Source organism: Bidens hawaiensis, unplaced genomic scaffold (assembly GCF_021521415.1).
Source record: "Bidens hawaiensis isolate Kalapana, Puna unplaced genomic scaffold, B.hawaiensis_p1.1 tig00012940_1, whole genome shotgun sequence".
Classification (NCBI taxonomy): Eukaryota; Viridiplantae; Streptophyta; class Magnoliopsida; order Asterales; family Asteraceae; genus Bidens; species Bidens hawaiensis.
The window spans coordinates 139,266-166,378 of NW_027492078.1; the positions used below are offsets into that span (position 1 = coordinate 139,266).

At 36.7% G+C, this 27,113-nt stretch overlaps 2 protein-coding genes and 1 pseudogene across 3 annotated transcripts; 2 read left to right on the plus strand and 1 right to left on the minus strand.

Moving 5' to 3' along the window:
- The first annotated feature begins 2,828 nt into the window (after nucleotides 1-2,828).
- LOC143542584 (uncharacterized) lies at nucleotides 2,829-5,505 on the plus strand. The gene has a single exon (XM_077035140.1). It carries the CDS (start codon nucleotides 2,829-2,831, stop codon nucleotides 5,391-5,393), a length of 2,565 nt encoding a protein of 854 aa, XP_076891255.1. The 3' UTR covers nucleotides 5,394-5,505.
- A 1,113-nt stretch (nucleotides 5,506-6,618) lies between these two features.
- On the minus strand, nucleotides 6,619-8,213 carry LOC143542586 (ammonium transporter 2 member 5-like; annotated as a pseudogene). The gene is made up of 2 exons (XR_013136924.1): nucleotides 7,599-8,213; nucleotides 6,619-7,451 (listed from the first exon to the last, which is right to left on the minus strand). The product of XR_013136924.1 is annotated as an ammonium transporter 2 member 5-like (transcript).
- A 16,659-nt stretch (nucleotides 8,214-24,872) lies between these two features.
- On the plus strand, nucleotides 24,873-26,748 carry LOC143542587 (uncharacterized). The gene is made up of 3 exons (XM_077035141.1): nucleotides 24,873-25,230; nucleotides 25,305-25,433; nucleotides 26,110-26,748. Exons 1-3 carry the CDS (start codon nucleotides 24,907-24,909, stop codon nucleotides 26,224-26,226), a joined length of 570 nt encoding a protein of 189 aa, XP_076891256.1. The 5' UTR covers nucleotides 24,873-24,906; the 3' UTR covers nucleotides 26,227-26,748.
- Nucleotides 26,749-27,113: the final 365 nt, after the last annotated feature.

A 27,113-nucleotide genomic window follows, 5' to 3' on the forward strand; every position in this document is an offset into this window, starting at 1 on the left:
AACCTGTGGAATGTACTTGTTTATCCCCTCTAGTTATTAGTCTTGAAACCCATTTATCAATATTTTCATTTCAAGATCCTAATGTTATTAGGGACCATCTTAGGTTCAACCTCATAGTGTGTTGTATGCTCAAGTCTCAACCCTTTTGGTCTTCTCACAACCCTTTATTTGTTGACCTACCCCAGCCCGTTTACCCTGTGAACTTTACGAGCTATAAGCCCAAAGAAACCCGCAAATGCACCTGACAGATATTTGGGAAATATCAGCTGCAATGGATTTGTTCAGTGAGGGGAGTCTTGAGTTTCAATGAAAGACTCCTGTAGATGTTCCAAAGTTTTGTGCCATGTAAGGTGAGCGTGGCATTTGCATATGATCATCTAAAAGATATTGTGACTGTTATTATCTCAATCATTGATTGATAAATAACAATAGCTGCTGATGTTTTTTAAGGTTATGTAGTGGGAGACCTTAGTTTTCTTGTTGGTTTTATGTAAATGCAGAGTCACTTATTTGTTTGCAGCTAGATCCGACCACAAGGTCGAGAGATGCTATTTGTTAAGACCTTGTGGTTGCCAAAATACATCATAGTTTAAAATCGTTGTAAATATGATTGTTTGGATAAGATGATGTTTTAAACCGACTTAGATTTGGAAAGCCAAATTTGTGTTTTGGCTAATAGTAGTTACTTTGAATGGTCAATTGCACATGTTTAAATGTGTTTGAAGTGTTGAAGATGCAATTGGAAGTAATCAAGTGTGGATTTTGAAAGTTTCACACTAAATGGGTCAAAAGAGTTGAAGTAATATATCAATAGGTCTAAAATCAAATCTTAAGAGTCCAATTGAGGTTAAACAAGTTCCAATAGTTTAGTGATCTTAACCAGGGTATGATTAGTGATGAAAGTGGTTAGAATAATCAATATGTTGATTAGTTGGGCATTACCCCCAAAAGCAAGAATTTAAATGTGAAATTTGGTTGATTTCAAGAATTCCAAAGTAAATGGAGTAGGCGCTTGCTAACTAAGGATCCAAACGATAACTTTTACATAGAAACTATACATGTGAGTGTTTTATAGAACGATTCAATGAGTAATGAACATGAGTAAAGAGTTGATACTACGTCAATGACACACTTTATGCTCACAAGTGTAATGTAGGAGTTGGAATAGGTTTATGCCGGTGCCTTGTATTTTTGAATGTTTTGTTTTAACCAAGTTTTTTGAGTATTTTTAGTTGTGTTCTTACTTAGCATTACTAATGTATTATTTGAATGTATACTTTTGGGTGAAAATCCTCAGATGGACGAAAGTAGATGATCGAGATACGAGTTAAGGATCATACATAACATTTAGTCAACCCATAAATATAAGTTCAACTAGTTATGTTTCCAGAAACATCTGAAGTTTTAAAAGATTCAGGATCAAAATCTGTGATATATCGTAAAAGAGTTTATAAACTGAGAAGTGGACTTCATTTCTTTTAATTTAGATATTACACGAGCTAAATATAGTCATGCTAATCTATATGAACTCTCAAGCAAGCTCACACAGACACACCAACTCAAACCCAGTCTAAAACTCGTTCCTACCTAGCCAATTAGCTTAAATTGAATTTAATCCAAGGTTTTATCAATTTCAAACGGTTACAAATCATGAGTTAATTCAACACTCCAAGTCTCCAACCTTGTTGTAAATGTGATTATATGTGAATGTGAAATTATATAAGATGACAATCACATAATTTTATGTGATTATGTAGTTGGGGTTAGGTTCAAATAGGAAGTTTGATTTTCCTAAGAAGGTTAGGAAGGAGAGTATTTTAGTCTAACACTTTAATATCAAAACCCACTTACTTTAATCTCAAAACCCACTTACATCTTCACTCATCTCCTAAAACCACCACCACTCCACCGCCCACCGCCACCGCCACCGCCACCGCCTCACCGGAAAAGTCTATGGAAATTTCGCCAGAGAAGTCGTCGGAAAGTCACCGGAAAACAATCCCCGAGAAATTTTGCCGGAAAAATCGCCGAAAAAAAGTCAACGGAAAACGGTTGCCGAAAAAACACAATGGAAAACACTATGAAAACACAATGTAAAAAACACGATGAATATAAAAACACAATGATAAAAACACAATAAAAAAACACAATTATATGACACAATGCAAAAAACACAATAGAAAAAACACTATGAAAAAAAAACACAATGAAAAATGTTATTGTATAACACAATTTTGGAAAACACAATTTGTAAAAAACCCACTATAATTTTTTAATTTATATATAACAATATGGTACTCATATAAAAGATAAAAAGACATTCGTTGTTATAGTGAATTTGTTTTTCAATAAAAACACCGTAAAAAAAGTTATGGACGTTTCAAAATGATGGTGGAATTTGGCACGTGCCTTGCATGTGGATAGAGAAAGTCAACAAATGTGTTATTCCTTTTATGCCCTCCCCTTTATGTTCACACTTGATTTCCCCATAAACTAATCTCAACCCTCCATGTTCAAAATTAATGGACAAGATTACTTCTTGTTCTTTCTACAAGAACTATACTTTCTGTCGTAACCTAACCCAGTTAGTTATTTCACTATTTCATTGTAATGTATAATTGATTAGTTCCCTGATCTCCTCTAGTTACCCATATTCTTTTACCATACTTAGAATAAGAACATTCAGCAGGGGTGTTTTTATCTTTTGGAAACAGAGGGGTACAAAAGAAACAATATGGTTTAAGTGAATTCAACCAAAATTAGGGTTTTGTTTTCTTCAATTCATCTTTATTCATCTTTTTGCAGAAACACTTGCAGATTCATCAAACATGAGAACTCGATTCCATCCTCCATTAATCCCACCATTTCCATCTCGATCTATAACAATCAAAGAACCCATTTCATCATTCTGCTCAACACCCACCAACGACCCACCGTCACAGCAACAAATTCCGATCAAACCCACCTCAAAAACCCAATCTTTCGACAACCCAAAACCCCCAAATCTTATTACCGAAAAACCCGTTTCACCAAATCTAATTTTGACCCAGACCCATCTCGCAAAACTCATTCTTTCTCATAAAAATGACCCAAATTCAGCTCTGAAGCACTTTAAATGGGCCACAAGGTTCAAGATTATGTCAGATAAGACCCATGGAGACCCCTTTATTATTATTCTCCATATTCTAATGTCTTCTGAACATCATTATCCCACTGCTAAGAAGATGATTAGTAAATGTGTTTCAGAGTGTTTGGATCCTGGCCCAGGTGAGTTTGTTTCCCAGTTTGTTGATACTGCAGAGAGGTTTAAGTTTGATCAGAGTTCAAATTCTAGGGTTGTTAATTACTTGCTGTGTAGTTATGTTCGATGGGATCAGTTGGCGGATGCGGTAATTTGTTTTAGGAAAATGGTTGAAAACAATGTCGTTCCGTGTGTGCCGTATGTTCATGTTCTTTTGAATGCATTGGTTAGGAATAATATGATCACGGAAGCCCGCGCTTTGTTTAGTGAAATAGTAGGTTTGCGAATTCCGTACGACTGTGCAACGGTTCGTGTCATGATTCGCGGGTGCTTAAAAGAGGGTAATGTTGAAGATGCTGCAAAGTATTTTTGGGATGCAAAGAGTAGCGGGATTGAACTTGATGCGATAACTTATAGTACTGCTATGTATGCAGTTTGCAAGAAACCGGATGCGATTACCGCGCGTGGGTTGTTAAATGAAATGAAAGATAAAGGATGGGTTCCTTCAGAGGGAACTTATACGAATGTGATCGGAGCTTGTGTGAAGCAAAGACGTTTGTTAGATGCGCTAAGGTTAAAAGATGAAATGATTAGTAACGGGGTTCAAATGAATTTGATAGTTGCCACAAATTTAATGAAAGGGTATTGTGTCAACGGGGAGCTTAATAATGCGTTAAGTTTGTTTGAAACGATTGTAAAAGATGGTATTGTACCTAATAAGATTACTTACTTGGTTTTGATTGACGGGTGCGTTAACAACGGGGATGTTAAAAGGGGTTTTGAGTTGTACACTCGAATGAAACATGAGGGTATCAAGCCGAATGTTTATAATGTCAATTCGTTAATAATTGGGTTTTTTGAATCAGGTTTGATAGATGAAGCGAAGAAGGTTTTTGAAGAAGCAATTGACATCGGTGTTGCGAATGTGTTTACATATAATAATCTTATTTCGTGTCTTTGTAAAGCGGATAAAGTAGATGAAGCGTGCGAGGTGTTTGATAAGATGACGAAAGACGGAATTTTTCCAACGATTGTTACTTTTAACAATATGATACTCGGTTATTGTAGAAGTGGAGATATGGATAGAGCGTTAGATTTGTTTAACATGTTGCAAGAAAGGGGTTTTAAGGTTAATGTCGTCACTTATAGCATTTTGATTGATGGGTATTTTAGGAAAGGTAAAAAAGAGGAAGCTTTAGCATTCTTTGACCAAATGGTTGACTCAGGTTTTCTTCCATCTGACTACACATTCAATATAGTCATTAACGGTTTGTGCAAAGTCGGTCAAACATCCGAGGCTCGTTTAATGTTGAAGAAAGTGGTGGAACGAGGGTTTAATCCCACGTGTATGACGTATAATAGTATTATCGATGGGTTCGTTAAAGAGGGTGCAATTAATAACGCGTTGGCGGTTTATACAGACATGCATGAAGCGGGCGTTTTGCCTAACGTTGTCACATACACATCTTTAATTCACGGGTTTTGCAAATGTAAAAACATGGATCTTGCTTTGAAAATGAGGAATGAGATGAAAAGCAAAGGACTTGAATTGGATGTCATATCGTACGGTGCGTTAATTAACGGATTTTGCAAAGTTAGGGATTTAATACGCGCTCGCGAAATCTTTAACGAGGTTTATGAAGTCGGGTTGTATCCAAATGTGGCTATATATAATAGCATGATAACTGGATTCAGAGATCTTGATAACATTGAAGAAGCTGTTGACTTACACAAGAAAATGGTCAATGAGGGGATAATATGTGATTTACCGACTTACACTACTTTGATTGACGGGTTGCTGAAAGCGGGAAATATTGTTTCGGCTTCGAATATGTATACCGAGATGCTTGCAAAGAAGATTGTGCCAGATGCTGTTACGTATTCGGTTTTGGTCAATGGTCTTTGTAACAAAGGTCAACTTGAGAAAGCAAGGAAAATATTGGAAGAGATGGATAAAAAGAATATGGTTCCGAATGTGGTTATATATAATTCGTTAATTGGAGGGTATTTTAGGGAAGGAAAGTTGCAAGAGGCGTTTAAGTTGCATGATGAGATGTTGGATAGAGGTCTTGTACCGGATGAAAGAACGTATGATATACTCGTTACGGGTAAACTCAAAGGGGTTGACTCGATGATGGAAGGTTCGGTTTAGATATATGAGTTAGCATGATGGTTTGACTGCTTTGACTTTAGATGGCATTCGGTGAGGTCAGTTGATTGGACTTTCGCCCTTCAATTGATAGACGGTTGTTTAGCGCGCTGCATTAGAGGTATATTATGATGCACATCTTACTTTATTTCATGAAATTGAATTAGATGTTTTTATCCATTTAATGATTGCTAGCATTTTCAAGATCATGAATGCAATTGTAGAGGTGGGAATATGGGTAGGTCTGGTGGGTTGGGCAAAACATGCAGTTTTTTACAGTTGAAATATGTTGGGTTGAGCCGTTGAGTTGACCCGGAAAGTTGCTTTTGGTACCAGTTATAAACTGTTATCAAGTATGATTGCATAAATAATTATTATTACAATAATACACTAATTTATGAACAAATAGATTTAGGCAGGGGTGTTAAAATATGGATTTTTGCAAATCAGGATATACGATTCGGATAACTCATCTTGGTATTATGAATCCGTATTCGACATGTTGGATACGGTTTCGGATACTGAAACGGATATCTAAATTCTGAAAGTATAATTATAGGTATTATATATTAAATAGTTAGATAAAAATATAAATGTTAAGTAGGGGTTTAGGGTTTTAAAACTTTAGTATAAATATAAATGTTAAATAATTAAATGTAGTTAATAAAATATAGTTGATATTACGGATATTTTGATATCCATATTATCCATTTTTTCCTAAAATAGATATCCAAACTGAAATTTCGGATTTCCGTATTCGAATTTTCGGATATTTCGGGTTGGAATTTTGGTTTTGGAAACCTTTTGCACACCCCTAGCTTTAGGAGTTTGTATGCGTTAAAAATAAAGTTTTGACCTGTTTGACCCATTAAAGATAAAAACGTAACTCAAATCCGTCTTAGGCCCATTTAAATCCCTAATAACACCAAGCTCAATGTTGTTTTGCAGGATGTATGATTTTAGAGGGCCCAAGAACAGCTTTTGATGACCGTTATGTTTGGTGTGACTCATTCAACCCGCAACTTACTTCTTTCGAGTGACCATGACAACCGTTTGTAACTTGTAAGGTATTTTGTTCTTTTTTGACTTGTTTTATAGAAAATAATCATTGTTGGTAAAATGTTCTTTGCATAGATGGCATCATAGGTAGAAATTATCAATTTTATGTACACATTCTCATCATTTTTTCTTAGTACCGCGAATAACAAACTAATAACAATTCCCATTTCTACTCTATAGAATACACGCCAACTTTACTCGGTGTTTCAATATCATTATAATAACTTGAATACATCGGTATCTCGACCTTTTCTCCTTGACCCGAAATCGCATACGCTTCTTCACCATGAACCGCCATATCACCCACTTCCAACTCATCGTCATTCATCCTCAATGGCACAAGTAGTCTCACAAATAAACACACCAAACTCGTCACAACAATATTAACCACCAAAACAAACAAAATACCGATCACTTGAATCCCCATTTGCCTAACCCCCACCTAGCACTTTCTTCTGTCCCGACCCGCAACCCATGGATCAAACCCATGTATTTACTCGAACTCCCGTAGAACAATTTACACAACTGCGGCTCGGAAAATAAGCCCGTTAAGATCCCGCCTAATATTCCCGCAAGCGCGTGCGTGTGCAACATCGCCATCGTGTCATCAACCTTTTGTAAAATTTTTACTTTCTTTTGCACCACCATCATTGTGAGCCATGGGACCGAGCCGGAGCACAGGCCCATTATGATTGCAGAGTAGCCTTGCACTACCCCGGCTCCTGGGGTAATGCAGACTAGGCCCGTGATCATGCCTTGGACTGCACCGACAACTGATGGTTTCTTGAAGAATATTATGTCGAGTATGAGCCATGTGAGGAGGCTTGTGGCCGCGCAGACGTGCGTGTTCAATACGGCTAAGGAAGCATCCATGCTGGCTGCGTATGGGGACCCGCCATTGAACCCGGTCCAGCCCATCCATAACAGACCCGCACCAGCTAACATCATGAGAATATTGTTGGGAGGGAAGTTTTCCCTGTCTGTGGTTAATCTAGGACCAACCTGAATAATATTTTGTTAGTAAGTTGTATAAAATGTAGACCGGGTTAAGTCGGTGGGCCGAGCCAAAATTTCTAATAGGTAGACCGGGTAAAAAAGTCGCATAAAATGTTTTAACAATATAGTCTTTATGAGGAATCCTAGAATTACCCAATAAGCAGCGGTGTAACCAGTGACTCCTGAAGATAAATGTATAACGTATCCGCCTGCAAAGTCGATAATCCCCATTTTGCTGAGCCACCCATTCGCAGACCAAATCGTGAACGCACCAAACGTGTAAGAAAACATTAACCAAAGTGGTACAAACAACATCCATGCATAAAAATTCATCCGACCCAAAACCGCACCTGCGATTAAAATCAAAGTGATCGCCGCAAAAACAAACTGAAAAAACACGATCGTGGCGTTAGGGAACATGCCAAGAAACGCTTGTTCGAAAAGGTACTTCTCCGTGAGGGCAACATCGGCTTTTCCCCACACGGGAATGAGTTCATCCCTGAACGAAAGCCGGTACCCCCAACAAACCCAACAAACCCAACAAACAAGAACCATTGCAAAAGCATATAACACCATGAAAACCGAGTTCACCGCCCATTTCTTCTTGACTGCACCACCATACAATATCATTAGCCCCGGGACACTTTGCAGGCCAACTAGCGTTGCCGCCATGAGCTGCCACGCGTTGTCGCCTTTGTTCATCCATTCCGGGCTCGCTTCATCGGGTACCAAGTTGGGTGGAAATGCAAAGGGTGGTGAGAAACTCATCTTTCTTTTCAAACAGATTTTAAGTTGGTGATTACTACCATACTTAACAGTGGTATTAATAATACATAATACAAAATAAAGTTACATAAAAGATAGAAACTTGAATATGACAATAAGCAAGTTCAACCTGCCTGTTGATTATGTGAAAGTACAAGTGGTTATTGAGTGAATATAGATAGTACTTCCATTTGGAGGGTGTTGGATGTTTGTATTTATGCATGTATGTTATTGGGTGCATAGATATGTAACAAAAAGTAAGTACAAAATCCAAAAGGTGGCCATTGTTATCTCAGATTGCCATGACAAGACCAAATGCTGATTAATAATTAAACATTTAAATTTTATTTCTAACAATTAAGTATGTAAGTTACATCTTATATTATCTTACAATACTAATAAAAGAAAATGTTAAAGCATATGTGTCAAGTTCATATTTCATCTAATTTTTAATCTTTTATCTCATTCATTCTAGCTATTTATATGTTATGGGTCAAAACCATTTTGTCAAATGGATTATAACTTACAACATAGTGTGGATTATATTCATTATTGTACCAAGTGTTATTTTCATACTTAAGGTTTGATCAACTACACAACTTTAGTACTTTTTTTAAAATTTCTTGCAAATCAGCACCTGATGTTTCCAAAATCATGCTATTTTAGTACTTTTCGTTAACCCTGTTTGTTTTTTCCATTAAGTCTACATTAAATTAATTCGCAAGTATTTGAGAATCAAAACTGAAATAATTGACCTTATTTATTTTTATCATTTGACAAAACTCGTGTAGTACACGGGTTTAAAAGCTAGTACAAAGATAGATCTTTTTTTCTTATAAAAGTAGCAATTAGCAAAGGCTGTAACATTTCTTTTTCGAATATAAGATACGTTGACACATGGATTTTGATAATTTGTTTAGATTTTATTAAAATAAAAGGTATTTATTATTTAATATCAATGATTTTAGTTTTTCGCATTATTTTGATTTTATTTTTATTCCAAAGTATTACTACAATTAATCGGATAAAATTATGAAGTTAGAGACTTGTTGTTTGTATACCCATATAATTGTGTTAGAAAGAATCATCTCCATGGTCATAACATACGTGCACATGTTGCGCATTCATTTTTCTCTTGTATACATCAAATGATTCACATTATGTGTTTGATGCATTGTATTTGTAGTCGTGTATCATGTTTCACTTGCGCATCCTCAAAACTCGTCTCATCTGCAGTTAACTAAAAAAATATTTATCATGTTACTGTATATTCGGTTGTGTCTCATGTTTTACCCCTTCTAATCGCATATGGTATCAATAATGACAAACCTTTCATTTGCTATAAATGTGTGAATCTCTTGACAATCTTCTACTTAAATTGATATTTGTTCAAAGCTCATATATAGATAGAGATTTTGTTGCCTGCTAAGAGGTTTCTTGGAGACCTTACTTGGACGATAATAATCACATAAACACTTGTAATAATATCTGATTTTCTGGATCATGAGGTTAACCGCGCCCGGGCTTAATTTCTATTTTCTTGATTAGCTACTCATAGGTATAATTTTTGAATATTGTCAAACCTTTTTAACCAAATTATCTATCTATATGTTATGAGAAAAAACTTCACAAACCCGGTTTTACGACCCTAAATTTATCATGTTTGGCTTATTTTATTATATGGACTAATACAATGTTATTGGGCTGAGGGGGTTTTGTGGAGGTAACCCTAACTGGGCTAGGCCCATTAGGGTACCATGATGGTGGCCATGAGACTCTATATAAGGAGGTCTCCACCTCCTTATTAAGGGGTCATGCTCAATAAGAGCCACCACCACTTTTTTGTGTCTGTAAACAATAGATCCCTCAGGATTTCTTAGCAGTCACCTCCACACCCCCAAAAAACCATTGCAGGTCTCAAGCAGCTGGAGAAGAAGATCAAGGCGTGGCTCGTTCATCTCGAAAATCCGTGGAAACATCGTCATGGATCAGTTCAGATTCATTTCGTGCTTCGACATTGGCGCCATCCGTGGGACGGCAACGAACTACCCATCGATCTTCATCTCGGCTGTCAGATCTCTCCCAGGAAAAACCCAGATCTGGAAGTTTACAGAAAAAGGCTTCAAGGCTTGTTCTATTAAAGCTCAAAAAGATCCATAGATTTAAAAAGAGACTTCCAGATCTGTGCAAAAAGAAACGGCCTGATTCGAATGATCAGGTCTCCGGATCTGTGATGGTTTTAAATCTGCTCCGAGCTTCAGATCTATTTAGGTCTGATTTACAGATCTAGGTCTAGATTACAGATCTGGATTTTAGGTCTAAAGTTGCAGATCTGACTCTAAAATTGCAGATCCAGAAATTACCAGACTTCCGCCGCCATGTACGCGCGCCCGCAGATTCTCACTCCGCAGCCGTGCATGTGCCGCCGCGAGAACCATCATCTGGGTTTTGCGCAAGAGACCTTCGCCATGCACGCGCACTCACGAGTCACCACTCCATCGCCGTGCATGCGCGCATCAGGCCTCGCGCCAAACTTCAAGGTTGGGAATCCTCATAATATCCCATATGGCTACGCGCCAAACTTCAAGGTTGGGAATCCTCATAATATCCCATATGGCTACGCGCCAAACTTCAAGGTTGGGAATCCTCATAATATCCCATATGGACACGCGCCAAAACTTAAGGGTTGGGAATCCTCATACCACATGCTCATGCACCACATATGCTCACGCATATTACACATGCTTACGCATCACATGCTCACACAAAACCAAAGTCTACGCGCACGCGCATGCAACATCTGCGCGTGGCGCGGGACAAAGTAGCTCGTAAGCCGCCTCGCGCGCAAGCTGTTATTATTGTTACAGCTCATAAGACGCCTCGCGCGCAAGCTGTTATTATTATTACAGCTCATAAGACGCCTCGCGCGCAAGCTGTCATTATTCTTATAGCTCGTAAGACGCCTCGCGCGCAAGCTTTATTATTCATACAGCTCATAAGACGCCTCGCGCGCAAGCTGTTATTATTATTACAGCTCCTAAGACGCCTCGCGCGCAAGCTGTTATTATTCTTTTAGCTCGTAAGACGCCTCGCGCGCAAGCTTTATTACTCATACAGCTCATAAGACGCCTCGCGCGCAAGCTGTTATTATTATTACAGCTCCTAAGACGCCTCGCGCGCAAGCTGTTATTATTCTTTTAGCTCGTAAGACGCCTCGCGCGCAAGCTGTTATTATTCTTTTAGCTCGTAAGACGCCTCGCGCGCAAGCTTTATTATTCATACAGCTCATAAGACGCCTCGCGCGCAAGCTGTTATTATTATTACAGCTCATAAGACGCCTCGCGCGCAAGCTGTCATTATTCTTATAGCTCGTAAGACGTCTCGCGCGCAAGCTTTATTATTCATACAGCTCATAAGACGCCTCGCGCGCAAGCTGTTATTATTCATACAGCTCATAAGACGCCTCGCGCGCAAGCTGTTATTATTCTTATAGCTCGTAAGCCGCAACTCGCGCAAGCCCCATTATTCTTACAGCCCGTAAGTCGCCTCACGCGCAGGCTTTATTATTATTATAGCTCGTAAGCCGCAACTCGCGCAAGCTCCATTATTCTTACAGCCCGTAAGTCGCCTCACGCGCAGGCTTTATTATTATTATAGCTCGTAAGCCGCAACTCGCGCAAGCTTTATTATTCTCATAGCTCGTAAGCCGCAACTCGCGCAAGCTTCATTATTATTCTCATAGCTCGTAAGTCGCCTCACGCGCAAGCTTCATTATTATTATAGCTCGTAAGCCGCAACTCGCGCAGGCTCTATTATTATAGCTCGTAAGCCGCCTCACGCGCAAGCTTCATTATTTTTACAGCTCGTCACCATCATGAAGAAAATCTCCCAAAACTCAAAGACAATAAAGACAAGGCCAAAGAACAGGGAAAAAACCGCCTCATAGCCTAACACACCTCATAAAGTCCAGCGCTCCACCTAGACGCTTGCGCGTCCAGGAACAACACTGGACTTGGGGGGGCTTGTAGGGGTATGGTACTAAACCCGGTTTTACGACCCTAAATTTATCATGTTTGGCTTATTTTATTATATGGACTAATACAATGTTATTGGGCTGAGGGGGTTTTGTGGAGGTAACCCTAACTGGGCTAGGCCCATTAGGGTACCATGATGGTGGCCATGAGACTCTATATAAGGAGGTCTCCACCTCCTTATTAAGGGGTCATGCTCAATAAGAGCCACCACCACTTTTTTGTGTCTGTAAACAAGAGATCCCTCAGGATTTCTTAGCAGTCACCTCCACACCCCCAAAAAACCATTGCAGGTCTCAAGCAGCTGGAGAAGAAGATCAAGGCGTGGCTCGTTCATCTCGAAAATCCGTGGAAACATCGTCATGGATCAGGTCAGATTCATTTCGTGCTTCGACAATTATTATTATTCTTTAGTATTAATAACTAAAAGTTTACTCTTATAGCCATTAGGTTTATAATCGAATAAGGATGTGTGGCATTTCAATGTGTTTATAATCTCAATGGTTGAGCAAGTAGTCACTCGAATTTTGGGTTGCGACTTTATAATGTTTGTCTGAGACATTATTAAAACTACCTAAATAATCAACATGTGGATGCATAAGCTACGGTATATATCCTCTTGTGCCGTTTATAAGAAATTAAGGATTCAAATTTGAGTTGTGTGTGACCCAAATGACAAAAAATAATTTCCACGCATTTAGTAATCCATAAAACTAGGGCTGCCATTTTTAATCGCAACCCGAAACCCGACCCGAATAACTATTAACCCGAACTCGAAAGTGCCTGTACTTATGAAACCCGAACCCGAATCTAACGAACCCGAGTACAACCCGAACTAGTAGGATTCGAGTACCGATTACTTTTTAATTAACCCATTTGACTAAGTATTATATTCAATTATTATATCACCTGCCTTCACCTATCCAATGAATATCGTTGCCTACGCAATTCCTTTTTTTAAGTCGCCTATTCCATTCCGATTCCTACACCACCTATTCCAACATTCATTAATCCAGAGATTAGATATGATGATTGATCAATCAATCGATTGGTTTTTTAGGCTCAGTTCATCAGTCTACCGGTTATTCATTCCATCAATTGAAGTGCGCTCTTCAGACTATTTCGATTGGATTATATGGTTTGTTATTTGTTTATGTAAGTTAAAACTTGAAGATGATATATTTACATGAATTTTAACATACGTATATTTTTTTTTAGTTTTTTAGGTCAAATACTCGAAACCTGGTTAACCATACTCATAAAACCCGAACCCGAATAACCCGAGGGAGATTAGGGTCGGGTATGAGTACTAGAAAAAAGTTTCTCGAACCCGAGGAACCCGACTTGAGAAACCCGAAACCCGAAAGTACAACCTGAATAACACCCCTACATAAAACACGATACACAACTATTAATATGGAGGCAAGCATTACATTGGGAATCATGTGACATTCAAGCATCTAATGGTCTAGTGCAAACAATATATATACCTTCTCATGGTTCGAGCCTTAAAGCCAAATGGCAGATCCTTGTTAACGCACCTTGACAAAAGCATCGTTAACTTCTCAACAGAAAGTGTCAAATATAGTCATCGGTGTACTTACCACGACAAACTTATTATTTACTCATGAATAACTTCATTAACTCAAATTTGAGGCACACATTTTACCCCTCACATTGTACTTTCACACCCTAAAAGGAACCAACGCCTCACATCAAAGTTTGGTCACAAGACCTAACCAAGTGACAAGGCCAACCATATCATTTATCTTCCATCAACAAACTCTACACGATGTATATGTTCCAATGTTGGTCAAAACAAATGTCTTATGTTAATTCAATAGACAAGATTTTCTCTTATATGAGTTATATTGCCAATAATTTAAGTTAATATTAATGAATATTATCTGTGTTTTAAGTATTCACACATAAAATAATAATTGATTTTCTTTTGAACGGTCAATGAATCTTCTAAATTAGCTACTGGGTAAATTTGTCATATCAGGATGCGCTCGTCTTTTTATTCGGGGAAAAGCCTCACCTAAGGCCAAAAGCTCGTGAACACTCGCTCGAAGGCACGCCGGTGCGATGAGGTAAAAACCCGTCCAGTTTAAAAATCCAACTAGCAAACGACATCTACTCGCATAAACTTCCATTATCCCGAAACTTTACGCTACGCATAAAATAATAACTAAATTACATGTCCACATAAAGTTTCATTCAGAGTTATAAAAATTACAACAATTTTTCATTTGTTTTATTCAAGCTCCTTTAGCATATTTTTCCCATCTTTTTCTCCATAAACATTCTAACATTCAAATCAAACAATCATTAATTCATCATGATCTCTTTAAAAACGGTAACTAATATTTTTATACCGTATATAATACCCCATTGTATACAAATTAAGAAAGCTATTTTTTAAGTAATTTACAACTTGTAATGTATAAGATACAACTTATATAGCATCTTACTATACTATTAAAATAAAACTATATGGACACATGACACCATTTTAGCCTGCTCATATAGAATGTCTCATAGACTCTTACTAATTTTAACAATTATTTAAAAAATTTAAATTAGAATTAAAATTAAATGTGTTTTAATATGTTTCTTTGTTTGTCAGTTCATCCATAATTAGCCGGCTAATAACACGGATATAACCTCGATTTTTAATTACTTATAATTTACTAAATTATGTTACTAAATAAATAGCCAAAATAGAATATCAAAAGTCATTTCACCATATAAGATAATCGACATTGGCAAGTTATTTCTCCATTTTCAAGTTTCTTCACAAAATATTATCAAACATAATGACTTTCATATACCTTAGTAAAATGCAATTCGTATATTTTTTGTGCCCTTGTGGCATGTGCCAGGGTTCCTAACGCCTTGTTTTCTAAACATTTTATTTATGTAGTTTTTCTAGGGTTTTCCAATTTACTAAAAAAAATCAATAAATAACTTTCATTATACTATATGATTTTACTACATTTTTTAACTTAATGTTTTTCAATATTATATTTTAATTGCTCATACAAATTTTTACATCTAACGATTATGTGATATTCTAATCTTATACACTTAATAATAAATTTACTAATGAATACATTAACTTGTTAAATAGTGAACTTGTAATTCTCATAGCTTTCTATTCATTCAGTTTATTCTAATTACAAAAAAATAAAAAAACATAATATTTACGTAAAATCATCTTTACACATAAATTTATAATTTTATATTTATTCAAAAAAAAACAATCATATATGTTTATCTTTACCTGGTGAATTTATTAATTTTCGTCCGTGTGATGACGGGCCACTAACCTAGTGTAAGATACGTGCAAACTTGCTCTTTAGAAAATATGCCTAGAAACAGTAACATTGCCCCCTATACTTTACTCGACTTTTGTAAATTTAAGAAATAGTTACAACTTTGGATCTTCATCGTTACCCCCATATAAATTAATTTTAATTTTAATTGTAAACCAACTTCCCACTAACGATTTTCTAACAACTGTAACTTTTTCATACATTAATATTTAAAAAAAATGCACTATAAAAATAAGCATTTTATTTTCTTTAATTTGGGTATGGTATTGCTAAAGTTTTTTTTTAGTTAGAAAAATTAACATATTACGTATGAGTGTTCACATTCAGTTTGAACGGTTTCTAAGTTAAACCGTGAGTAGGAATGGCAACGGGGCGGGTTTGGGGCGGGTTTTGCTTAACCCGAACCCGAACCCGAAACCAAAAACCATCCCCGTACCCGCCCCATTACCCGTCGGGTTTAATTCGGGGATTCCCCGTTTGGTTTTTTGTACCCCCCCGACCCGCCCCGTCCCCGAACCCGAAAACCCGAAAACCCGAAACCGATAAGAGAATTAGGGATCTTACATTACAGGTGGTAGCCTGGTAGAGTGGTAGGATGAGAACGAGGAGGAGGAGGGTGGTCCGGTGGTGCAGACGGGGCGATTGAGTGGATGGTGATGGTGGTGCAGACGGCGATTGAGTGAATCGGGGGCGGAATGGCGGTGGCGCACTGGTGCTGCAGATTGATGGTGCTGCGGACTGCCGATTGGTGGTGCACTGGTGCTGCAGATTGAGTGGTGCACTGGTGCTGCGGACTGCCGATTGGTGGTGCACTGGTGCTGCGGACTGCCGATTGGTGGTGCACTGGTGCACTGGTGGTGGATTGGCGGTGGATTGGTGGTGGATTGGTGGTGCACGGTGGATTGGTGGTTTAGGTACTGAGACAGTGGACGGCGATTCACGATTGTTAGGTTTAGATTTGAGATTGTTAGGTTTAGGTTTTTAATATATGTATATATATATTATTTTTATTTATATTTATATATATTATATCGGGGCGGGTCGGGGCGGGGGTACCCAAACCCGAACCCGAACCCGAACCCGAAACAATCCCCGAAACAATCTCCGAAACCCGACCCGAAACCGAAAAAACAAAACTCGACCCGACCCGAAATAAGCCGGTTTTCGGGTTTCCCCGTCGGATTCGGGGATTTTTGCCATCCCTAACCGTGAGCCAAACAGTTGGCTTGATTTTTTGTCATTGAAAACCGAAACTTCACCGTTGAAAATTTAAACTAAATCGTTACTAACGGTTCGGTTTCACGCACTGAGCTTCAATAATAAGTTTACCGTCCGGTCCGATTTTATATGCCCAACTTTATACGGCTTGAACATTTAGTAACCGGTTGACCAAAAGTGATGATTGATTTAAACATTTTCAATCCATAACTGTTACTTGATTACTGATGTGCTTGAAATAGTTTAATATTTATTAATTAAATTAACTAAAAATAAACACTAAGTAATACTCTAGACTCTCTAAAACTTGACTAAACTACTAACCGGCAAGTGAACCGATCGACTCTAGTAAAGCTAAGTAAGTCCGGATATCGAACCACTAGACTCTCTAAATTATGTTTATTAGCTAATTAGACTCGACTACAAACACGACTAGGTTTTTATTTAAAATACTAATTTAATACTATAATTAAAAACTAATTATATGACATTCGTTAATTTCGGGTCTTGTATGTATTCGTTTTTGTATTTGTTTATTATGTAAACCGACCAGATTTGTAAATCGAAGCTTAGGTTATAATCAAAATGATGGATTTATGTTACAATATTGTTTCACACTTGTTGGGTCTTGAAAACATCCTATTTTTATTTTTATTTATTTATTATTTTTTTTTTGTTGTTTTGTGTTTTTGTCTTGATCCATTTTGCATGAAAACTCTTGTGTTTCACACCCATATTTGACCACCAACATTACCCTATATATACACCACCTTTCCTCTTCATTTTCCCTTGCTACAACTCCAAAAAAAAAAAAAAACTCTCTCAAACATCAAAGATTCAAGGTTATCTTCTTAAGTGTTCTTGAAGGTTTTTAGTCTTTCATCTTAATTAGTTTATGTAGCCTTATTAATACTTGTTTATGGTTGTGCAACATATATATAATATACACCCCTTGTTTACCTTTGGTAGTTACTTCTTCGATTCCGGTCGGTGAGGTTTCGGACCTCATAAGGCAAGACTTCATGGAGGACTTCGTGTCCTTGATATATATACATCTATATAACTTGTTCATACATATTAATCTTGCTTATGTTAGTTTGTTGGACATGTTTACAAGTTCCATGGTTATGGGTTTTTAAAAGTCTATGCTTCGGTTTAACCGTAAATAGCTCTAAACCGTAAACCGAACTTTGTTACTAGTTTTGTTAAATAATTGTTTAAACATACTTAGATCTAAGTTTATAAAATCATTTTTACAAATTCTATGGTTATGGGTTTGTAGAATCTTACCTCAGTCTTAACCCGAAACACGATCCGAACCGAAAACCGAACTTTTATTTAAAGACTTTATTGTTAACTTTTGGTTGTAAAACTTAAAGTATTTTTATTTGTACATTATTATACAAGTTCCTTAGTGTTTGGACATGTGGAAACCATCTATGAACTTGTTGTGAGATGGAAACCGAACCAAACCGATTCTTACTCGCTTAAGATACACAAGTGTGTTTTTTTTAGCCATCAAGGCTTGTATATTTCTTTAAAAATAGTTACAAATTGATTTTTAAATATTTTCTTAAGTACTTGGAAATGTTGGATCCAACTTGATCTCATAACAAAGTTTGGACCGACAAAACCGAACACTCGCTTAACGTGCGTTATTAGTTCTAAAACAATGGAACTACATACATGGTTAAGTCTTATTAAATTTTATTGAGTTATCTCATAACATTCAATATTTTGGAAAGTTGACTTTGGGTTTGACCAATTATCAAGACCCGAACCGACAACCCGAACACTCGATAAAAAAAAACCGTTTTAGTATCTTCATTCCAAAGGGATTTGCATTCTTGCATTTTACCCACCTTATTACTTAACATAGGTTGAGTAAATATTAAGGTTAGATACTTTAACCCGGTTTCGGGCAAACTTACATTTTTAAAGAGTTATTATTATAAATTCTTAAATAGTTACATTTTAAACCTTGAACTTTAATTATTTACATTTCTCAACATTTATTTTGTTTAAAGACCTTCAAGACAACCTTTCTAAATTCAAGACTTCTTTTCTTTTTAGGCATTGTGCGTTAAACTCGTCGTTCCGACAAATCTCCAAATTATCATCTTTCAAGTTTACTACTTGAAGGTGAGTACTTCATACCCTATTTTCCATCTTTATTTTGGGGGTGACATTTCATACATATTCAACAAAATGCTTTATATTTGAATCTTACACCACAAACGTAGTTGTATACTTTACCTAAATAATTGCTCGATTTGGTGTTCTATGCTTATATGCCTACGTGTTTATCGCTTTTGGTTGGTGGAACTATAAAATCCTAGAGTATTTGGCATCCCTTTATAGCAAGGTGTCGTTAACGTAATGCAATTAACGATAACTATAAAATCCTAGACTATTTGGCATCCCCTTATAGCTAGGTGTCGCTAATGTGTTTAGCGATATCTATTTATCCAAATTACCACTTTTATTTATCGTTTCGTATGCAAGTTTTGTGGCTATCTTTATTAGATACTAATATGATTAAACTTATGAATTGCTCACCAACCTCTGTGTTGACAAACTTTATTTTATGAAATGTTGCAGGTTTGCATCTTGGTTGATTTATGATTGTGAAGAAAACGACATCAAAGACCTTAGGATATTAGTAAAAATGAACAATATCAAATTTGTCATATTTTGTGATATCTTGTTTATGGTTATTTTATGGATAATTGTTATGTGACATTTTTGATGTTGTGAAATGAAATGAGTTTATTAAATACTGTCACTTTAATTAGTGTCATGTGCTTATGGACAATCGTTACACCTTGGCATGTTCCACCGCATTTGGTCGGGGTGTGACAGATTGGTATCAGAGCCCTGACAATAGGATAGGTGGTTAGACGTAACAACCTAGTATTGTTATGCTTAGGGTCCTATACGCGTGCTCATACGTGTTTACTCTATTTTGATTGTTCATATTACATATTATTTATAAACTTGTTTAAAATTCACCAATATCCCAAATGTTCACATACACACACTTTCATAGTATTTCCAAGGTATCCTTACCTTAAAACGCAAAAAATAGATTTTCATTGTGTTTTATGGATTACAAGATTAACTTGGATCCTGTTGTTTATAATCCCTTAAAGGTTGCATTTATATCGGGTTCATAGCCCTCATAAGAAGTGAGACATTATAAAACGACCATTTGACAAAAAGATTCCAAGAATCGAAGGTGATTTACTTACCTGGAATGGTGGGATTATAGTGCTCGTTTTCTAGGCCACAAACCGTGTTATACATGTCAATACTTTAAGTAGTCGAATGCGAGCGTTCCGGTCGCCATCCTAATTTTTTGGTGTCAAAACAATAGAACTACGGTGATTCGTGGACTAGTGTTTTGACATGACGTTGTATCCCGATTTATGGTGTTATTATCGTTATTTGAGTCGAAAACATGAAAAAGTTGCGGTGATTCGTGCACATGTTTAGACTCCAACGTTGTGTTTTATAAAAAATTTTTTTTTGAGTTGGAATATCAAATCATGGTGGTTCATGTACGATTTTCTGACTCTATAAACCTCAAAATCTCAAATTTTTAAGCTTTAACCCCTTAAAATCGCAAAATCATTTACGATTGTTTCCGGTTTGTTATTTATATACAAAGATTTATATTTTATCTAACACTAACATCTACTCCTCACTAACTCTAGGATTCACAAGCAAAAAGAAAATTTAACTTACCTTATTCTTATTTTATACACTCTCATATCCATTTCTTTTACCTAAAACTTATTCCATTTATTTATAATCTTTTAGCATGCCTCCACTAAGACCGCGCAAGAACACCAACCGACGTATGGCTGCTTTTATCGTCAAGCAAATGGCCGCTGTGATTCCCGAACTTGTAACTCAAATCCAAGCTACCCAACCTCCTCCATCTGTTGTTGCACCCGTTGAACCCAAACCCGTATCCTACCCATATAAGCAATTTACTAGTGCCAACCCAACCGAATTCTGGGGTACGAACTGTGCGACTACCTTGTTGTAATGGTTCGAGTCTATAGAGAATGTGTTTAGATATAGCAAGTGCGCCGAGCGAAAAAGCAAATTTCGCTTCAATCATGTTTAGAAAAACCGCTCTAACATGGTGGGGTAGTGTCATGCATCTCCAAGGGTCGGAAACGGCTATGGCTCTTCCATGGTCCGACCTCAAGGCACTCATGATGAAGAAGTTTTATCCCAAACACGAACTTCAAAAGCTTGAGGAGGAATTTTGGAACCTCAAGCAAGATAGTGGTGATAACGCCGCTTACTCACTTCGTTTCCACGAGTTGAGCATTCTCATCCCTCATTTGGTTACCCCGGCTGAGCGTGAGCTTGACAAATACATTGGGGGTTTACCTATGCAAATCCAGGACTCAGTCATGAGTAGCAAACCCGTGAATCTTGAGGATGCCATTACTTTAGCTGGTGCGCTATCGGAGAATCATGTGAAAGCGGGTACCCTAACCCTCAAGAAACCAAACGAAAAAGCCAAACCCGAGCCCGCACCACAAGCCAAGGTTGAACCCGCACCACAAGCCATTAACTACTCCAACTCTTCCCGTCACAACAATAACAACAACAACAACAACAAGAAACCCAAAACCAACTACCGAAACTATGCCGTTACCCAACCCCAACCTCAACAACAAACCCAAACTCCACCCCAAACCCGAAAACCCTATACCGGTAATCCTGAGCTTGGGAACTCTCCAAATTCGGCTGGCAACTTCAGGTCTGATTAAGGGTTAGATTAGGGGTGTTTATATAGTGATTAAAGCCCAAAACCCGGAATATTCTAGAAATTAGTTTGCTCACGCCCACGCTACCAAAATACCCTCACTTGGCTGCGCAGCGTGGGCAATTTGGACGCGCTACGCTACCAAAACTCCCTATTTGGCCGCGCAACGTGGCTAAATTAATCTTGGTCCCGGTCCGGTTCACTCCTGATCTGGTCCGGTTCGTTTCCTGATGGTCCGGTTCTCCGGTTTAGCTCGTTTTTGCTCATTTTTCGCCCTCTTTTAACCACAATTGAAACCCGGAACCTGAAATATAAAACCATGTTAGTAGTATACAAATCTTGCAAGAAATCGAACAAAACTAATAAAATAATAAATAAAATGTACACGGGATTTATATATATTAAACGTTATATCAAATATCCCCACACTTAACCATTTTTCGTCCCTGAAAAAGTTTCAATGCAATGGGATCAGAATCGGAGAAATACAGTTTTAAAAACATATAGGTTATCTTAAAATTTAGAACAACGCAGAAACTGCGATCACCGATATTGTTGTCCACTTCAACCCATGCCTTTGTTTTTACCGGGACAAGTAAGATCCAACTATTATTATTATTATTTGTATATAATCTAGTGGAACCCACAGTCAAGACCTGTTTCATTTTAAATTTTACCGGATTAAACCACCCCAACTTGACTTAAACCTCATAAATAGCAGATTAAAACATTGTTGCACATTTATCATGAACAGCTAAGACGATCAAGGATATCGTTTATCCACCTAAATTTAAGGATCAAAGTCTACCAAGCAGCCATTAGATACGACTAAGGTTCAATTATTCAACTAACTAGCTAGTGTTCCCCACTACATGACATACCCCCGTTATCAAGCAATACCTCGGACCCATTACCACACGTGATTTTACAAGTTTCCATCTGTCGGTTTACATACGTCGTGTCTCTAGGTGATCCTGTTCTTAATGGTATGGGACGCAAGTAAGATGACCACGTATGACTAGCAGCGGGATGATCACTGGATCATCAAGGTTTTACTTCACTGTAATTGATGTAACTGAGTGTAATGATTGCAGTAAACTGCGAGTTTATACTTAAAAGCTTTTATTTATTAAATATCCGAAGATACCCAGATGAACAGCTGTAAAACGACCCGTGGTCTCCGAACCCGAGGCATCCCATCAATACAAGATTTAAGGCTATAACAACCAGGGGTATCCTCCATTACCCCTCAACTTTTAGTTGGTAGTGTAAATTTTATTTTATTTTTGTTAGTTTTTGTATTTCGCTACCCTTCAAAAAATTTTACGTTACCTCTATTTGTTTAAAGCACAACCAATTTAAAAGTTCACACCAATTAAAATGCAAATAAAGTTTGAAGCCCAAAGCAATTAAAACCCAATAAATGCTCTATCAAAACACGGAGAAAGCGTGCAACAATGATCTAATGCAAAAGGTATTCATCATATTTTAAGAGTCTTGAATTTGTGTTTTATAAATACTCGTTGGAACTTGAAACATATTTTAGGCCTTACAAATACTCAATCAAAACATCTTTAAAAAAGAGTTAAGACTTGTTTGAAGTGTCTAAGTTGATAAGCGGGTTAAACCAAGCATTGAATAATCTAAGACAAAATAGGTTTAACAAGATGTTAGCAAGAGTGATATTTTTTTGCAAAAAAAAAATAATAAAAACAAGATTAAGATGTTAGATATGACGGATGGTTAAGGTAATCAAAGAAAAAAAAACCCTGAAAGAATGTCATTACTAATCAACATCATTTTGTGATTGAAGTTTTAATACAGTTTTGGATATGCAAATTTAAGAACTTGGAAATAAATCGGAGATGTATCCGAATGATTTTAGTAATGAAGAAAGATGATATATTTCGGGTGATCTTACGACCTTTTATCTCGCTTTAATGAAAGATGATAAATTTACAAAATTAGGTGGCATGTGTGACCCAGCTTGTATAATGGTGGAAACCGAAAAACACGCTACTTTACCTTTGTTTTATTGAAAATTGAAGCTAGCGTTGGTTTTACTGGTTGCAACCGCAATAGTTGAAAGCTATTTTTATAAAATGAAGCTTATCAAGACGAATTTACGCAATCGAATGGGTGATGGGTATTTGAACAATGCTTTAATCTGTGCGGTCGAGAGAGAAACGTTTGATAAAGTAAGAAAGGATGATGTTATGGCTCGATTTCAACCTTTCAAGGACATAAGAGAAGAAATATGCTCCCCATGTGATTAAATATACTTATTATGGTGTCTCTATTTTTGTTTCGTTTGCATTGCATGAAATAAGATAAACAAAATTATAAACGTTGGCAAGTGAGTAGTAGATATTAATATACAAACTTAAAGCAAAGGAGGTGTACTACACGCCCTTGATAATCTGGTGATGAAAGGTATAGAGTGAGATAAAACTTCTCTTCCACACGATTGAATTAGAATTATATTACGACTGCGCGCATTACGCACCCCTATCCCTTTTTTTAGGCCTAACCCATTTCCAATTTTACAATTCTACCCTCCAATCTCATATATATTTCACTTTTATTTTCTTCAACTTTAATTTAATCATCAATTTATTATTAACAATTATTATTATTAACAATTTAAACAACCAAACCCTAGAAACATACAAATCACATAATCGGTGATCAAAACATTATTCCATCAGCTTATCGCCTTCAATTTCAACAAAAGGTTAGTAATTTCATTCAATTTGTTCTTTTCATCGTTTCCCCCAATTTAGCTGTTTTGATTGAATTGCATATGCAACATCTTCATTTACTCTTTTTAATTTGTGGCTTATTGCTTAATCAGTTTGGCTTTTCAAGGAATTAAGTCAATTTTTGTATTAGATGTTTGTGTTATTGATTTGATCATATTTTTTCTTCCTGCAGTATTATTATTATTATTATTATTATTATTATCTGTTGCTTGCTTGCAATCAGATAATATCTGTTGCTTATTATTATTATTATTATGAGATTATCTGTTGCTTGCTTGCAATCAGTTTGGAATTTGGATGTTATAGTTTTTAAAAGCAAGATCTGCTAATTAATATTCATTAGAAAATTGGATAAAATCAGTGTTTCACTACAAGGATTTGAAGTTATGGTGTTACTGTTATCTTCTGTATCTTTGATTATTTATTCACTTTGGGTGTTTGCAGATCTGCTGTTTTAGGTATAATTTGATCGCGTTAATTTTGATCGCGTCTAATTTGTTTTCTGTATAATCTGTTGTTTTCAGGTTTGGATAATCTATTCACGGATTTCAACATGCAATGAGGTTCAAAAAGGGTAGCAAAGTGGAGGTTATGAACAAGGAAGTACGGAAAGCGTGGTGTGTTGCAGAAGGGGGAGAAAAGGTTTCTAGAAGGTTCGTTAAGCCTTTTCCTCCTGCAATCGATTCTCAGAATTTTGTCACCGGTGATATCGTGGAAGTTTTTGATGAAAATTTATGGAAAGTTGCAACGGTTTCAAAAATCTTGAAAGGAGGTTGGTTTTTGGTAAGGCCGCGTGGGTTTGCTTATGAAATTAGGGCCCATAAAACGAACGTTAGGGCTCGACAGTCGTGGGGTGACGGTCAAAGGGTTCCGGTCGGAAAGGTAATTTCTTATTTCCACATATGATTATTGTTTAAAAATCGTATATTTATTTAACTTTTGATTACTATTTATAGATTTCGGGGAGCAAGAGATCGTCCCCGTTTTGCTCATCTTTTCCTGAAGCTAAGAAAGTCAAACGCATAGCTAAAGATGGCGGTCAAGGTCAAAGTCAAAGGCGTGTTTCAGGCGATTCAATTCAAAAGGTAGATGCTTTTGAGGGTAACAAATACAATAGTTTAAATGGTTATTATGAAATGGAGAAAAGAAAAACATATGGTGTTGGATGTGATCTTACAAGAATATCAGTACCTAACGAGTCTGATGCCGACGAGTGCTCTGTCGGTAGTTGTAGTGTTCCTAGTGACGGTCCTGGTCCTAATAAGTTGTCTAGTCATTATGATGCAGACGGTCTTTCTAGCAATGGCGAGTCTTTTAATACTTCACGGGTCGAACACGAAGTTGCAGCCAGTATTCATAGGTTAGAATTGCATGCATATCGTTCCACTTTGGAAGCATTATATGCTTCTGGCCCATTAAGTTGGGAAAAAGAAGCATTATTGACCAATCTTCGTATTAACCTCAATATTTCAAATGATGAACATTTGACCGAGCTAAGGCATTTAATTTCATCTGGAGCCCGTATTCTTGATTAACTGTGAATTGACGGGTTTTTTTTTCTTTTCCCCCCTTTTAAGATTAGGACAATCTTGTACAATTTCAATAATGTTGTAAGAAGTAATATGAGATATTACATGTAGTTGCATAGGCTTTTTGATTTTGTAATTATTAATGCAATGTATCCAATCTTTTATGAGGTGAAATTAAAAAAAGATTTGATTTTTTTTATGAATTTTATTGATGAATGGTGTACGTTTTCAGAGCCACAATTGGAGGCATACGTCTCTTGCTTCCAAAGGGTCGAAACAAGATTCTGGTTCTGCTGCCTTTATTTGGAAAAAGCAGTGGGGCATTTCAGCATTCATTTGCTACAGATAAGACAATCTGTTGCCTCTTGGCACTTATCTAAACAATTAAAAAGTGTCGGCTTGTTTGATATTATTAGCTCATCTGTTGCTATTTCAGGCCAGCCTTGATCTGTCATCACTATGCTGGAGATGATTTATGGCTTATTAAAAAAATGTTTGTGCTTGCAAAGAAGCCATTTTACCAAACAAATTATTGTTTTACCTTTCCTATATTATCTGGTTTGTCTTAACCGCACTGCAGGTTTATCGTGAGAAGACGCCTCAGGTTAACTGTAAGTGAACGTCAATACAAATTTTAATTTATATCGCGTGATCGATAACCTTGTTATTTCATTCATGACAGGAAGGTGATGATATTGGATTTCGCTTGTGAAAAGACCGTTTGCAGGTTTTTAAAATGACCCTTCAGCCCCCAATGCTTATTTTCATGAACTTGATATGGGATTATAATATTATATCATATGATCAAGATGATGATGCAATATGTTGTAGATGTAGACTAGGTCACCAACTTTTAATTGGATGTATTTTAATTTATTTTTAATTAATGAAAATAAAGATTCATTATATTTTTAATTGTTTCACTTTTATTGTGGAAGCAACCAAAATACCATGTTTGGTGTGCAGTCATAATTTGACTCAGATTGAAAGAATATGGGTGGTTGGATGCTTGATTTTTTATAGAGATATATTACATAAATCGTCCATGTAGTTTGGTAGAAATGCGAGTTTTGTTAGGTTGAAACTATTTATGGGCGCTGCACGTGTTACATTTGAGTTCGGTTTTGGCGTTAATTAGGGCATAATTTACCTTTTGAGTTTGATCAGTGTTTCTTTCAACTATGCTAGACATGTTCTTGAGTTCTAAATGAATTTTAGTAGTAAACATAAAAATGG

Bases quoted from the DNA above. Each gene is read 5' to 3' on its own strand.
- LOC143542584 (XM_077035140.1), top strand. From the start codon at position 2,829: ATGAGAACTCGATTCCATCCTCCATTAATCCCACCATTTCCATCTCGA.
- LOC143542587 (XM_077035141.1), top strand. From the start codon at position 24,907: ATGAGGTTCAAAAAGGGTAGCAAAGTGGAGGTTATGAACAAGGAAGTA. The intron at 25,231-25,304 runs GTAATTTCTTAT...TACTATTTATAG, and splicing joins AAAGGGTTCCGGTCGGAAAG to ATTTCGGGGAGCAAGAGATC. The intron at 25,434-26,109 runs GTAGATGCTTTT...GTACGTTTTCAG, and splicing joins CAGGCGATTCAATTCAAAAG to AGCCACAATTGGAGGCATAC.